At 35.3% G+C, this 16,499-nt stretch overlaps 1 protein-coding gene across 2 annotated transcripts in view; it reads left to right on the top strand.

Moving 5' to 3' along the window:
- Nucleotides 1-16,499, top strand: part of FAT4 (FAT atypical cadherin 4) — a 175,711-nt gene that overhangs the window by 97,366 nt on the left and 61,846 nt on the right. For both annotated transcript variants that reach the window (XM_045468084.1, XM_045468076.1), the window contains 2 exons: nt 2,815-3,737; nt 4,808-4,982. In XM_045468084.1, the coding sequence (XP_045324040.1) occupies nt 2,815-3,737; nt 4,808-4,982 (1,098 nt within the window). The remainder of the gene's footprint in view (nt 1-2,814; nt 3,738-4,807; nt 4,983-16,499) is intronic.

The raw sequence follows: 16,499 nt of genomic DNA, 5'->3' as shown, positions 1-16,499 counted from the left end.
TTAAAGTTTAATACTTACTACTTACCCCACCCAACTGCCTCACCATACTTTTTTTCCTTAAAAAAAAGAGGCCGTTCTGCTGTTTACAAGGAGGCTATAAAGTCTTGGTATCACATTCTCTTTTTGCCTCTGAAATGTAGTTGTTTACTCAAGGAAGTGGCAAACATGGTGGACCAGAGTGTTCAGATCCTTGATTTAATTGCTTGAATTCCAATTGATTTATGTAGAAATGCTAGGCCATCACTTTGTAGCCATGTGTAATTTTGTCAGTTTTTCTAATTTCTTTTGATCTTGGGCATGAAAGATTTTATATGCTTTCACAGAGCTAAATTGTATATCTCTGCTTTTGGTATTATTTTATCCAGATGTTTTCATAACTTTTTCTCAGTAATAATTGTGTCCGAATTTGTGCCTCAAAGAATAGGAATTCAGTATTTACTGATGGGTTTAGCCATAAAAAATGCAGAAAGTTTCCTTGGTAAAAAATGACTTACAAGTATATTAAAAATATATAATATACATCTTTTAAATTAAATGTCTTTTTAGGGATATATAGGTGTATATATTTTCTGAAATAAGAAATATATAAAATATTTTATATATAAAATCTCTATATATTGAACCAATTGATGGAAAATTTTTTGCACCAGTTGATGGAACTTTTTCTTCCCCCATCCTTTGAATTTTAAGTCAAAGGTTGAAGTAGACTGTTGACCTTGTTCAATCCAGATCTTAAAATTCTCTTTGTCTCCTCCTGGTAAATTGACCTTTGACTCCCATTAGCTTTATTTATTCATATTTTTCCGGATCTTCAGAGTCCTAATTATTCTGAACTTTACACTGGTTGTTCACTTCTGAATAGTTTTAAATTAAGCTATAAATATTAAAAGCCACAACTCACAATGAGGAGGAAAATCTACCTTTTCAAAGATCTATTCAATCCTGGAGATTTTTATGAATAAATCAGTGTCTGAAAGTTATTTTCATAAAAATTTCTTCTCTATATCAACATATAGACAAAGGACATTAGATAGAGACCATAAAATCACAGGGAAAGAGTAATTCTAACATTTTTTTTTTTTTTAAAGAGCAGGCAATCCTTAGCTGGTAGAAAAGAAAATACCATTACTCAACTAAAACTTGCCTTCACAAGGAACATGACAAGTTTCAAAAAACGGTAAACACTAACTTAAGTAGGGGCGCCTGGGTGGCTCAGTCGGTTAAGGGTCTGACCTTGGCTCAGGTCATGATCTCATGGTTTGCGAGTTCAAGTCCCACATCGGGCTCTGTGCTGACAGCTCAGAGCCTGGATCCTGCTTCAGATTCTGTGTCTCTTTCTCTCTGCCCCTCCCCTGCTCAGACTCTGTCTCTGTCTCTCAAAAATAAATAAACATCGAAAAAAAGTTTAAAAAAAAGCGCTAACTCAAGTAGTAATAGGCTTCTAAGAAAGAGTATTTTTCAAGAAAAAAAAAAGAGAAAAAGAGTGATCAAATTGCTTCAGAAGACTCTTGGGACAGACTAGATATCATTTCTGACACCTGAATAGTTTGTTTTTTGTTTTTTGTTTTTTTTTAAAGTAATCTCTAAACCCAACATGGGGCTTGAACCAACCCTGAGATTAAGAGTCACATGCTCTAGTGAATGAGCCAGCCAAGCACCCCTGATGTCTAAACAGTTTAAATTAACTTCAGAAAAATAGGAACTATTTGTCAGCAGTTAACATAACTCAACAGATTTTCCCTAGCATAAAATCCGAGAGTATAAAATCCTTGTTGAGAATGAATTATCTAGATACATGAAATGTTTCTTAACAATACTTAGAATATCCTACAGTGTCCCAACATCTTTAGGAAGAGATATAAAAATGTGCATAGCATTATGCACAAGTGAAGAAAACATAAATCTGGGGCAAGAAATCTGATTTCTTTTTGTTTTCACTGCTTTTCTGTTATTTACTTTCAAATTATTTACTAAAAACAATTGGCCAATCCATTCCCCACATCATTTTTGTGAGAATATTCTCTGCAGTCATTTTCTGAAATAGGAAATTATATATTATTTTTTATAATTAAGAAGTGACACATGTTGTAAGAAAAATATATAAAATAGTATCTAAATATAGCCCAATAATATAGTGTGAGCATTTATATTTGCAGCCTTTTATGTGTAACTTTACTGCTAACATTTCCTTCAAAGAATACTTTTAAAACACATTAAGTGTACATAATAAAATCCGAGAGAGAATTATTTTCACAAAGGGCATGAGCCAGATGCTTAATAAGAATTAAAAAGTATTTATTGGTTCTGACAAGAAATGTAAAAGTAGGCTTAAAACATGACTAATGCCATACATCTGAAAATTTTATTACCCTTCTCTGAAAATTGGTGTCAACCTCAATAAATTACTGAAGTTCTAAATGTTTGGCTAATAGTATAGACTGTGGCACTGTTAATGTTGAACCCTCAGGAACCATTTGATAGAAATAAGAAAGTATATAGAAAAATATTCGCTCTCCGGAATATTTTTCTCCTTTCTAATTTTGTAATTTAACATTTCAACATCATAGTAAATTGTAGGCATTATATAGATCATTTGTTCACCAGATTGTAAACATCTTTTCAGAACAAAAGTTGACAGACAAGGAATTATGTGTATGCATTACTTACAAAACAATTAACTGTGGCTAAATCATCCAAAGTTGTGTTTGGGGCATCATATATCAAATATGCAGTTTTATGCCAGAATGTTTGGTACAACTTGGTCTGTAATCAGCACACATTCAAGAAAATTTAATGTTTTCCCTTCCATTTCAGGCATCAACTCCCAATTGGCTTATAGCATTGCTTCAGGTGATAGCCTCGGTCAGTTTACAGTGGACAAGAATGGTGTACTGAAAGTCCTTAAAAGTTTGGATCGGGAAAGTCAGTCCTTCTACAACCTGGTTGTTCAAGCACATGACCTGCCACAACTTCCAGCCTCCAGATTCACAAGCACTGCCCATGTCTCCATTATTTTGTTGGATGTAAATGATAACCCACCAACATTTCTTTCCCCTAAATTGACATACATTCCAGAAAACACACCTATTGATACTATTGTTTTCAAAGCTCAAGCAACTGACCCAGACAGTGGCCCAAACAGCTATATTGAATACACCCTGCTGAACCCTTTGGGAAACAAGTTCAGTATTGGGACCATTGATGGTGAAGTGAGGCTCACTGGAGAACTGGATAGAGAAGAGGTTTCTAATTACACTCTAACAGTGGTGGCTACAGACAAAGGTCAACCAGCTCTCTCTTCATCTACAGAAGTTGTAGTTATGGTGCTTGATATCAATGACAACAACCCTGTTTTTGTGCAGGCCTTGTATAAAGTGGAGATTAATGAGAACACACTTACTGGAACAGATATAATACAAGTATACGCAGCAGATGGAGATGAAGGTACAAATGGACAGGTTCGCTATGGCATTGTTGATGGTAATGCCAATCAGGAATTTCGCATCGACTCTGTCACAGGTGCCATCACTGTGGCTAAGCCTTTGGATAGAGAAAAAACTCCTACTTACTCACTAACTGTTCAGGCAACAGATCGGGGAAGTAACCCCAGAACTGACACCTGCACTGTCAGCATTGTTCTACTGGATATTAATGATTTTGTTCCCATGTTTGAGCTATCTCCATATTCTGTGAATGTCCCTGAGAATTTAGGGACACTGCCCAGAACAATTCTTCAGGTCAGTGTATTTAAATAAAATAAATGCTATGTTCACTATAAGACATCTAATTTAAAAGTCAACACTCGGGGCGCCTGGGTGGCTCAGTCAGGTGAGTGTCTGGCTTGAGCTCAGGTTGTGATCTCGTGGTTCATGGGTTTGAGCCCCACATAGGGCTCTGTACTGTACAGCACAGCTGTTTTGGGTTCTGTGTCTCCCTCTCTGTCTGCTCCTCCCCTGCTTGTGCCCTGTCTCTCTCTCAAAAATAAATAAACATGAAAACTTTTTCAAAAATAAATAAATGTCAACCCTCTCCTACAGTGTTCATGCTTCACCCACTCTCTTCCTCATTGTCTCCATAAATGCTTACCTGCAGATACAGGAAATCTCGAAAAGGAAAGGTTTATGAAAACTATACCCAAAAACTTACTGATTTCCTCCTCATAGATTAAAATATCGCATTACAATTATGTTCTTTTGTGGATACTCATGTTGCACACTTTTATGTATTTGTGTATTTTGAATTGTTTCACTATAACAGTAATATCTAAACATAGTGAGAAAATAAAATGATGTAAATGTTTGAAAACTTGGTTACAAAAATTCTACTCACTCGCCTCCTTACCTAGATGGAACTTTTGTTAAAAATTTTTGTGAAGCTTTCCAAAAATACTATAAGTTGATTTTATATATAGTTTTACACAAATAATACTACTCTGTACCATTTTTACTTTTTACTCGAAACTTAAAGATGTGTCTCAGGAACCTTTTAATATTGGTACATATGACTTTATCTCATTGTATTTAAATTTATTTATTTATTTTGAGAGAGAAAGTGTGTGAGCAGGGGAGGGGCAGAGACAGAGGAAATGGGAGAATCCCAAGCAGGCTCCAAGCTGTCGGCGGGGAGCCTGATGAAGGGCCCGATCCCACTACTGTGAGATCATGACCTGAGCCAAAATCAAGAGTCAGACGTTTAACTGACTACCCAGATGCCTCTACCTCATTATTTTTAATGATACATTTTATTTTGTGGTGGACATTGTGTTAGATTTATTCACATTCCTGGCATGTATTATTCTCCCCTACAGGTGGTGGCAAGAGATGATGATCAAGGTCCTAATAGCAAACTCTCATATGTTCTATTTGGTGGTAATGAAGACAATGCTTTTACTCTCTCAGCTAGTGGAGAACTTCGAGTAACACAGAGTTTGGACCGCGAGACAAAGGAACACTTTGTCTTGATGATCACAGCTACAGATTCAGGTACGCCTTGTCTGGTTATGAAGAATTTCTTCACAATATAAATAAATAAAAGTATATTCGTCTACCATGAAATTAAACATTTATTGGAGAATTTATGAATTCTTGGCACTCCAATTGTATCTATATAATTTATAGCAGATATATCACTTTGTGAAATTTGTGTATAAATATCTAAGTGATAAAGGCTTGAGTACAATACAAACAGGGCTCTATTCCTGTAAGACCAAATGTTTCCCTGCCCACTGAGCCATCACTTTTGAGGGTAATTTGATACTCTACCAATTGAGCCATGAGGCATTTCAAGCACTTTCAGCTTTAAAACATTCAATGGTTCTAACTGGCCATAGTGGGTAATAAATTGGGTCCAGAGTTCTTCATTAGTCGTCTAGGTTTTGTAAGTAGCCATAATAGGCATTTGATGAAGCCCCACAGAGCTCCAAAAGGAGTATCAGTGCGAACCTGGCATCCTCACTGAGTTAGCAGAATAGTGGACTACCATAGCAATAATGAAAAACAGTATATGCTAGGATTTAAAGTCTGTAAGCAGTAATTATGTAAAGTTGTATAGCAGGTGGTACAAAATACAATCTATTAAAAAATAATATTACTATTTACCACCATTTTGTTTTGCATATATTGACTCTCTAAATACTGAGACTTCTAATTCAAAATTGAAATAATTAAAAATTTGTCAAAGGAATGTTATGCCTTGAAGAAAGTATGTATTGCTTAAATATTTGTTGAATAAATGATTGAATGAATGAATTGATCATTGAATTCCAGAGGCATTAATGAATCATGAAACATTGCCTTGTGTGACATTCATTTATGCAAATAGCCACGCAACTTATTATTTAAGGATTAAAGAATTTGATAATGTTGACTAAGTTTCTAAAATTTTGTTGAAATCGCTTTAAGCCAAAGAGATTTGTTGGAACCTCAAAGGACTAAAATTATAGCTATATCTACGTATATAAATTTGTATTCATGAATATAGTATATATTCATGTAGATTTGTGGATACTGATACAGAACAATTTTGAATTTACAACTGTGCTCGTTTTACTGTTGTTGAAAGGTTTTTGATGAACATGGCATTAAGTTTTTGTTATATATGACCAATTTTGGAGTATACAATATATTGTTTCCGGTCACCACTTCTAATAAAAGAGCAGGGGATTTTGAGATTACAAGTCATGATCGATTTATATTCGGTATTCAGATGATAGTGCCAATGATTATTAATTCAGGTGGCTCTTATATATTATTTGCCATTTACTCTTGGGATTGTCATTATCTGAGACTATTGCCTACAGAGAAAACCACAGTCTCTGCCTTTTTGAAGATATGTGTGAATGACCATGTTATATTTTTGCAAACTATAAAATCCTGAGGAATAATGAACAGAATATGGTGTGGTAACCATGTAAAGTTTAAACCAAGTTTATCTGAAACATGTTTTATTATGTGCATAGTCAGTAATGTGCTTCATGGTCAGTAGGCACAAAGGGTAAGTATTCTTATGTAAGAAATACAGTCACTACTACATTGCTCATATCAATCCAGTATTTCAACAGTCACTTGGATAGAAAAGAGGAAAAAATTGAGTAGACACTGGTAGTCAGATATTTACAACCAAGGTTTTATTACTAAAACACCCCAGTCTTAGCTTCCTTCTCCAGTTAGTACCGGAAATGTGTGGTCAGTTCTATGCATGCGTGAAAACATAGCCTTTGTAAAAGTGAAGCGGGGAAGGAGAAACCAGGACCAGAAATCTAGTTGGCTAAGGCATCAGTCACTATAAAACCTGTGCACAGAATGTGTGTCACAGAGAAGTCATCCCTGGGTGGGAAGCAGGATGTGATTGCAAGAGTTAGGTTGCAGCACAGGGTGATCTGGGATGAGCAGGCACAGCCCACAAGTTCTCCATCAGAGGATTTGTACTTTGGAATATTCTAAGTCAAAAATCATGGTAGAGAAAGAATGTAACCATGTAGACAAGAGTGCTTGTTTTCAACCAGGGGATTCTGAGAATTTAAATTATTTTTGTATGTCTATGTAGTCAAGGGGTGGGGGATATTGTGAAGAATAAGGAAATTTACATATATATATATACATATATATATATATACCATATCTATATCTATATCTATATCTATATCTATATCTATATATCTATATCCATCTGTGTCATGCAGTATAACAGGTTTTACAGACATTAACCCATTTTTATACATCACTTTTCTTTATCATCTCAAAACCTTGCATGTTATTTTGATTTTACTTACAGTAAACCCAAACTCAGTGTGGTTAAATAATTTGCTCAGGATCACACAGCTATGTGGCAGAGTATGATTCAGAGCTTAGCATAGCTTACTTGCAAGTTCAGAGTATACTGAATTTTTAGTGTGTAAGCAAAGTCAAATTTGAAAAGAATAATATTGATTGCCAAAATTATTTTATTTGCAAACCAAAAGTTAGTATTAATCTGTATAATAAAATGATAAAAACTTTTACTTTGAATCTATCTCAGTTTGAATTCTGGTCCTGTCATAATTTTCTTTGTGATTCAGGTAAGGTGTACTATCTCTCTCAATTTCAGTATCTTCTTCATTACAATTGGGATAATAATAACTAGAAAGTAGTTTATTATAAGGTTTAATTGATACAACCTATGTTAAATTGCTAAATATGCCTATAACATAGTGTATATAATGATTTTAATAAGAATTGTACTTCATACACTTTAAATACTGTAAAATTCTTAGAAATCTTTGCCCTGTCCCTTACTACATAAGTATTATTATTAAAAGATGTATAGATGTATTGGTTTCATAAACATTTTTTAAAAATCGTAGTTCACATTAAGTTTCATTTTATACTTTACTACTTTAGAAATTTTTAGTTTGTAGCAGATATTTCTTTTCAACTTCCAAAGAATGTATTTTATAGTAAATGTTTCACTATTCAAGGAGACCACAGATTTTTAAAACTATAGTTCAACCAAAATACAGTTAAAGAGGAGTTTGTGGACTGACCAGCAAAGTTAACCATCACTCGTAGTGCTATTTCTCCATCAAAATGACAATATGGAAGGGACATTTCATTTGGGGAAAAAAACAAAAACAAAAACAAAGACAAAAAAAAAAGCCAAACACCTTGAAATGATAGAGCTAAAAGTGTTTTCTTCTAATAGACGTGGGTGAATGAGCCTGTTAGGAGTAACTTTCACGAGGAGGAGATTCAATAAAACATTGATCTACATGTGCAGACTATGCAAGAACCAAGCCCTGGTTCCAGCGAGTCAAACTGATGCCATCAGCCTTGAGTCTGAGGAAAATTGGGGATCTAAAATTCTTAATATCAGGACAAATAATAGAAGTATAACTCTAATTTCTAGAAAGGATTATTGGCACTACATGAGAAATGGAAAGATCATGTATATATTGATTCTGCCAAATACTGAGATAGGACTATTAATAAGTTATGGAAATTCAAATTATCAGTAACATTAAGGTATTTGGAAGTTTGTCATTTAGTGCCTTAAATATGGTGTTAGGGAGCATGATGGGAGATGTAAATGAGATTCAGCATTTTGGCAGCCTAGAAATTAGAGAATTTCTTAAAAATTTTTTTTATGTTTATTTATTTTTAACAATGAGAGAGACGGAGCGTGAGCAGGGAAGGGGCAGAGAGAGAGGGAGACACAGAATCCAAGGCAGGCTCCAAGCTCCGAGCTATCAACACAGAGCCCGATACGGTACTTGAGCTCACAGAACTGAGATCATGACCTGAGCTGAAGTTGGACACCTAACCAACTGAGCTACCCAGGCGCCCTGAGGATTTCTTAAACTTTGTCTGAAAGCACAGATTTTGATGAGAGTGGTTTTTTTTTTTTTTTTTTTTTTTTTTTTTGAGTTGCCCTGATATGAGCTCATGTGTCTGAGGCTCCTAGACAAAAAGTACTTAGGTATCTGAAGATCACTTAATATGGATCATGTAGAAAACAATCAGAAGTTGTGTGGGAAGTTGGACTGAATTATTTTAAAGTCATTAAAACTCATATGTGACAATGATTTTATATGCCATTAATTTGCATACTTTGGGTATCACAAATAAACCATTTTTGTGAGAGAACATGAGTTTGAGGTATCAGGCTTAAGAATCTGCCGTTTAATCTTGTATTCCAACGATGAAGTTTCTGACACAAGATTTAAAATACAGATTCACTTCTTTGATTTAAAAGGCAAATTGGTAGGTGACATGAGAAAACTCAGAAAAATATGGCAGCTTTAGATCCCAGATGCCATGTTATTCTCAAATTTGCCATGTTCTAAGGACCAGGAAATATCAAAGTATTCTAAACAAGAAAAAAGTTTGACAGTTTTATTCTAGCCCACAAATTACTTTCCCATTGCTTTTTAAAAATTCTTACCTGTGGCAGCCCAGAGATAGGTCAACTTTGGCAATATGGCAATACTTGAATCAGCTGTTTTTGTTTTTGTTTTTATCAGAAAACCTTTAAATCTTTGAATATTTTTGGGAGAGAAAATATTAGCATTGCACTCTCATTTATTTTTATTTACTGACTGCATGAGTATAAAGTAGCACATCTGGAAACTCTCTAACTACTCCTGTCTACTGCTTAAAATGAGTTACAACCACACTATCATGTGTGTGTGGGGCTGAATGTTACATTGCTAAATAACAAAACCAGAACAGAGTAAGATAATTCGACCTCATTTTTTTCCTATAGGCTTAAATTATTAAATGGTAATGTAATGGGTTGAAAGTATAACTCAACTCAGAATAATATTTTGTTTATAATTAAAAATATAAATATTCCCCTTAATTCTGCATTCCTGTTATTTTTTCTAGAAATAGAAATAGTTTGTACCAAGTACCGATTCCTAGGAGGCTAAAGCTTCAGCTTGGCACAGTAATGCAGGTACTACAGAGAACCCATCACTATGTGGTTGCTTTTAAGAGGGGCATTGTCTATAAAGCAGTTAATGCCCTTCACATGATTTAGCTTTCTCTTCCCAAGTAGCCTTCCTTATAAGAGTCTTCCTTACCATTGTCTTATATATGCAATAAATAAAATAATATGAGTTTAATGTAGTAAGTTGCAGTGAATTATCAGGGAGCCCAAAGCAATAATTTAGAAAATTAATTCAGAGAATTCAGTTACAAAATGGAAGTATATCCTGAGGAAAATATATAGCTTTGTAGTTAAACTGAAGTTCAAATCTCACCTCTGCCATTTCTTAGCCACGTAACCTTGGTTAAGTTACCCTCATGTTCATATTGATAAAATGAATATACCAATTTCTACATGAAAAGCTTACTGGCAGAAATAAATATGAGAATGATTTACTTTTAGGTTTAATATTAGTCAGCTTGTTTGCTGAACATCTCAAGCTCAGTAAGCCCAGATAACATTTTTTGACTCCCTACCCTCCATAAATTTCTCTTTGTCCACAATTTCCCAATTGCTGTTATCCTTCTTTGTTCCCTTTTCTCCATATCCCCACATTCAACAACTGCATTGGCAGGTAGATTTTTTCCTTAAAAAGATATTGAAAAATATCCTAAATTTTTCCACTTTCTTCATTTCCACTACTAACACCTCGGTCTAAGCCAGGACTAATATAATAGCTCCCTAACTGTCTAACTTTTCTCCCCAAAGTACATTCTTCAAGCATCTCATGAACTTTGAAACTATAAATTAGATCATCATGCCCTATCGCTTGCTTAAAAACCCTCCAGTGGTTTCTGAGAATAAAGCCTGAACTTCTCACCATGACACATAGCATTTAGTGACCTGGCCTCTGTCCACCTCTCTGACTTGGTCTTTCCCCACCCACTGCCACCTTTATCAGGCACCTGCCCTCCCGAACTGGGCAGGCTCAGCCACTGTCACCTCCAGCTCTGCATTCAGTGTCATCATGTTGATGGGTTGACATCAGCCAGTGTGGAAACATTTGACACACAGAAACCAGTAAATGTCACCAATCAGGTGACTTGCTTCTTCAGTTGCCGTCACTTTTATTGCAAATTGCCAATGTCAGATAATTTGGCCTTTAAAAATTGCCAACCTTCTGCCTTTGCCCCCGTGTTCAGGTACTTCACTCTGTCTGAAGTGTTCTACCCTGTAGCTGGCTTTTTCTTTTTTCTTTTCTTTTTTTTTTAAGGCCAGACACATTCATGTTTTAGTCATTCTGCCATTATATCTAGCTGAGATATCAACTTCTCATAAAAGACTTATCTTTTTTTTCTTTTTTTTTTTAATGTTTACTTATTTTTGAGAGAAAGAAAGAGAGAGAGAGAGAGAGACAAAGTGCATGCAGGAGAGGGGTAGAGAGAGAGAGGGAGACACGGAATCTGAAGCAGGTTCCAGGCTCTGAACTGTCAGCACAAAGCCGAATGTGGGGCTCAAACTCACAAACCGTGAGATTGTGACATGAGCCAAAGTCAGACACCTAACTGACTGAGCCACCCAGGCACCTCTCAGAAAGGACTTATCTGACCACCAGTCTGATGTAATCCCCTCTCTCCAGTTTTATTATCACTTTGCCTTGTTGTGATTTTGTATTAAAACCAATTATTATCTGAAAATCTAATATCATACATGAGTGTGTGGAGTAATCAAACTCTATCAATAGATATCCTTCCAATAGAATGTAAACTTCCTAAGTCTTGTGCAAAAATGAATTGGCAGAGGGGCACCTGTGTGGTTCAGTAGGTTAAGCATCTGACTCTTGGTTTTGGCTCAGGTCATGATCTCATAGTTTTGTGAGTTTGAGCCCCATGTCAGGCTCTGGGCCGACAGCGCGAAGCCTGCTTGGGATTCTCTCTCTGCTCCTCCCCCACTTGTGCTGTCTCTGTCTTTCTCAAAATAAATGAATAAACTTAAAAAAAATGAATTGCCAGAAACACCCAGAACAGAACCTGTGGCATAACAGGTGCTTACTAAACATTTGTTAAATGATAAAATGATTTAATGGGTAAAAAGTCATGATAATCAATCATCACCATCTTGTTATTTTAATATGCAACTGTTATTTCATATTTTATTTACCAGGCTTTTAGTTTATTGTTATATATTTATCACTTGCAGATTTTTCAAAGGTCTTACCAAAAGGAAAAGCACCAATCTTTGTAGACTCATGGCTGAAATTCCAGAAGTTTTTCTACATTGGTTGTGGTCATTCAAATTGACCTCTGCTTTGAAAAAACAGCACAAGTGTTTAAGGCTCTGGAGTGTTTAGTGTGATGTGATAAATTGCAGTCATATGTAAGGACCCAGTGAAGCATTTTATGGCTTTAATTCAGTTTCAGATACTTAAAATACTGTTTGAGCTATGTTCTCATGACTTTCCCTTGAACCTTCTGGATCTCATTCAATTCTGTTATCTATTAGATGTTTCTAGGTAGGTCTTGTTCTACTCTGTGCTGTGCCCCCTACCTTTTCTTAATTTAATTCACTAATTCAAAATCTGCATAAGAAGAAATTATGTGCATTTGAAGTGTTACCATTTAGCAATTCTTTAATACATGGGCTTCCCAAAACAAAACAAAACAAAAAATGTGAGCCTTCCATATCACTCAAATACCCAGCACCTTTTTAGCTATAGAAATATGTCACACGTATGGTATTTAGCTTCACACGGCTTAATAATAAGGGCCTATGACTCTTCATATAAACGTAATATGAAAACTTTCACTTGTTTTGACTTTTGTCATGGGAATTTTGGTGTTTAGATAAACCGTTCCAATAGATATACATCTATACAAGTAATTTTTTCAGGTTTGATATATATATGTATATACATACATTCTTTTAATGCAAGATTATTTTCTGCCCTCACCAGAAATTTTAGAATCTGTGAGTCATTACTGTCTGCCACTACTCTTTCAGGGAACTAAATTAGTGTGTGAAAAAACATTAAAACAAGGTGATATGACAATAGAGGGATGTTTGTTGTATTTCAGTGTGTAATATGGAAGGATTTTGAATATATATGAAACACTTTCAAATTAGAAAAATTTGACTTAAAATAATAATTTTATAGCCAGAGGACTTCTTGGAGATGAACCAGACCATTTTCTTTATATTTGAGATAAGAAAAGTGAGGCCTGGAATAATTAGGCAGTTTGCCAGAGCTTGAAGAATGAGACTGACAGAGTCAAGAACAATATCAAGGATTTCTGACTGTCAACTGAGTTCTTGCTCATGTATACTGTATTTATGAATTAGGATCTGCTGACTCTCTGAATAACACAGATTTCCAAAAATGCAATTTTAATAAATCTTTTCTTCTTATATGTTGTTCATTGTACTCTAATGAATAAGACATTTAACTGTTATTTTTATTTTTCCAAATACATTGAATCAAGTTCAAAATATTTTAAGTGAAGCCAAATTAATTAGAATCAGTAATTTCAATATTGATCTTTTGAAAATAGGCTTAAATTTTGCCATTGTTCAAGTTAAATTGCTAGGTAGGAGAAGATACAAAAAAATTCATTAGAATTTCCAGGTAGAAGATGAGAATATTATCAATGATCCCTGCCAGCTGTCATTTTGCATTTATTAAAATCAAACCATGAAGCTAATTTTTTAAGGTATTTATTTGTGTTTGTGTGTGTGTGTGTGTGTGTGTGTGTGTGTGTGTGTGAGAGAGAGAGAGAGAGAGAGAGAGAGAAAGAGAGAGAGAGAGAGAGAGTATGAATGGGGAAGGGGCAGAGAGAGAGGGAGACACAGAATGTGAAGCAGTCTCCAGGTTCTGAACTGTCAGCACAGAGCCCGGCACAAGGCTCAAACCCACAAACCACGAGATCATGACCTGAGCCAAGGTTGGATGCTTAACTGAGTGAGCCACCCAAGCGCCCCCATGAAGCTAATTTAATAGACCTTATAAGTGAATTCTGATTACAGTCAATGAGATTCTTCTGCTTCTATAGGCTATATTAGTGTGTAACAAGCATCTTGATATTGTGTTGTTATGAAGTTAAATAAAGCAGGTTAAGTGGCACAGAGTGAGGAACTGGAGGATAGTACAGTCAAGAAAGTGAAATGTGGAAATCCAGGGAAACAGTGTTGCTGGCAGATGAAACAGCCCTGAGGCAAGGATGGAGTTGACCACACCCAGAGAACTGCAAGAGGTGCTGGATGGCTGGACAAGGGTGAAAAAAAGACAGTCTTGGAGGATGGAGGAAGCAGAAGCTAGATCACACAAATGTTTTAGGGCAGGGTAAAGAATTTTAATATTGTTCAAACAAAGAGGTGAAGCCTTGTTAGGGTTTTGGACAGAGAGTGCCGAGAGATTTTGGAAAGACCTGGTTTCATGGAGAAGAGATCTGGCTTTGTAGTGGTGGTAAAGAGCAAGAGCAGAAATAGAGATGGTGGTTAAAAGACCATGACAGCAATCCCTGAAGGAGATAATAGTATTTGGCATAAGGTGACGGTGTGGACGTAACGAGCTAAATATCTTATCCGTTTTGAAGATAGAGCTAGTGGGACTCGATGATCGAATAGGAGGCGTGGGAAGTTAGGAAAACAGATGAATCAAACAGGAGTCCTAGAATATTTGCCTTAGAAATTTGGAGACAGGGAGATAGAAGAATTTTAAGATAAATTATCAAGAACTAATTTTTGGGTATGGTACATTTTAGATATGAGATATCCAGTGGAGATGTCAGGGAGATATATATGAAAGTTTAGTTCTTAGAGAAGACATCGGGGTAGATACAACGTGGAAAGTCATAAACTTTCCATTCCGTGAATTCTGAGGGCTTGTATGTGCCAGAATTTGTACTATATCATCTCATTTAATCTCATAATGGCACTGTAAATTAGACACTATTATTCCAATTTTATGAATTAAAAGAAAAAAAATAAAACTAAGCATTCGAGAAGATAAGCAACTTGGCTTAGCATGCAGCTGTTTTTCAGTGAAAATGGGATTTAAAACTGGTAACCCTGTCAGGGAAAACATTTCTAAACCATTACTCACTGCTTCCACATATTAGCTTGTCTACTGTGATATGTTTTGCATAGACCACATTTATAAGAATTTCCTTTCTTTGGATTAAATGTTATTTTTATATTTAAAAAAAACCTTAAAAACCAAGTGGTTTTTAGCCATTAAAACAGCTTGCAAAATAAGAATATTCATAAATTTGAAATCAAAGGATTGATATTCTTCTTAAATCAGGAAATGCATGTCCAAGGGTTTTAGAAAGTGTAAAACGAGTGTTAGATATTTTTCTAATATACAATATGTGTGATACACACATATGTACACATACAATGAATCAGTTGTGCTATGTGTGTATGTTGGCATTGAATTTGGAGGTGGGAAATTAATCAGTTCACAAATTAAATACGTTATTCTTTATCTGTTCTTGGTCTAATATGCAAAGGGATATAGAGATATTCTGTGTATAGATTAGACCAAAAAATTTAGTTATGAAGCATCTATGTGTCAGCATAACTAATAGGTCTGAGGGGAAAAGTTCAGTTATTAGCATTTCTAATTAAGGACATGTATCATATGACTGAAAGAAGGCCTAAACTTCATTCTTATGCAGGGATAGAAAATTACTTTTTAATGGAGGGGAAACATGATGCTTTTGCAAAAGTTGATTCTAAAAGCTAAAAGGGCTAATAACTATGCTTTATTTTCTTGGTGAAGATATGATGACATTTGAATGAATGCTATCTGTCATATTGTTTAAGCTGAGACAGTCATTGCATTACAAATGGCTCTATAATCAAAAGAGAGGTCAGAAATGTGGAATATGACATTTTACATCGGAAGATGGTTGTTTTTTAAATGTTCCAGAAAGATGGCATTTTGTCAGCATTATTTGTGGGAAAATGCTGAAGAAGAGCTTGCCTTGTGTGTTATGATGAACATTCTTAATAATGAAAATTGCTTGAAAGCTTTCCACAAGGCACCAGTGGTTCCGTAAGTCAGATAGAGCCAGGATTATCTTCAATTACAAAAAAGTTAATTGTATTTAACTTGTTGTATATTTGCATCTACGGCAGTCTTGGTTATTTCCATCAGAGTTGCTGAAAGAAATTTTTTCCACAAGTTACTGATCTCATAGGCTTTTGTTCAGCAATTCATGAATCAGCATCCAAGCTAGTAGACAGAAAGAACCTTCACAGAGCTGTACAAGGCAAGAGATTTGTGTAGACCAGATAAGCCCTCTACAGCTCTGAACACACCTGATCTTGTCTTATCTCAGAAGCTAAGCAGGGTCTGGCCTGGTTAGTACTTCAACGGGAAGAGCGAGGACATTATACAGGGCATTTGCTGATTGGTTAAAGCAAGGTTACTTTCCTTATAGGCATAAGGAAGACTTGGAGTGAGCTAAGGTAATTTGTGCTGAAGAAGCAAGTACTGGTTGGTTGACCTAGGCCTCTGTTTCTGGAGAACTGAGCACACTTAGTTAAGTTCTGGTTTGCTGATGTGACGCTTAATATGAATGAGGCCATCTTGG

The sequence above is a fragment of the Leopardus geoffroyi genome, chromosome B1, assembly GCF_018350155.1.
Source record: "Leopardus geoffroyi isolate Oge1 chromosome B1, O.geoffroyi_Oge1_pat1.0, whole genome shotgun sequence".
NCBI lineage: Eukaryota > Metazoa > Chordata > Mammalia > Carnivora > Felidae > Leopardus > Leopardus geoffroyi.
The sequence above is the reverse complement of the archived record's forward strand: the minus strand, read 5'-3'. Positions and strand labels throughout refer to the sequence as shown.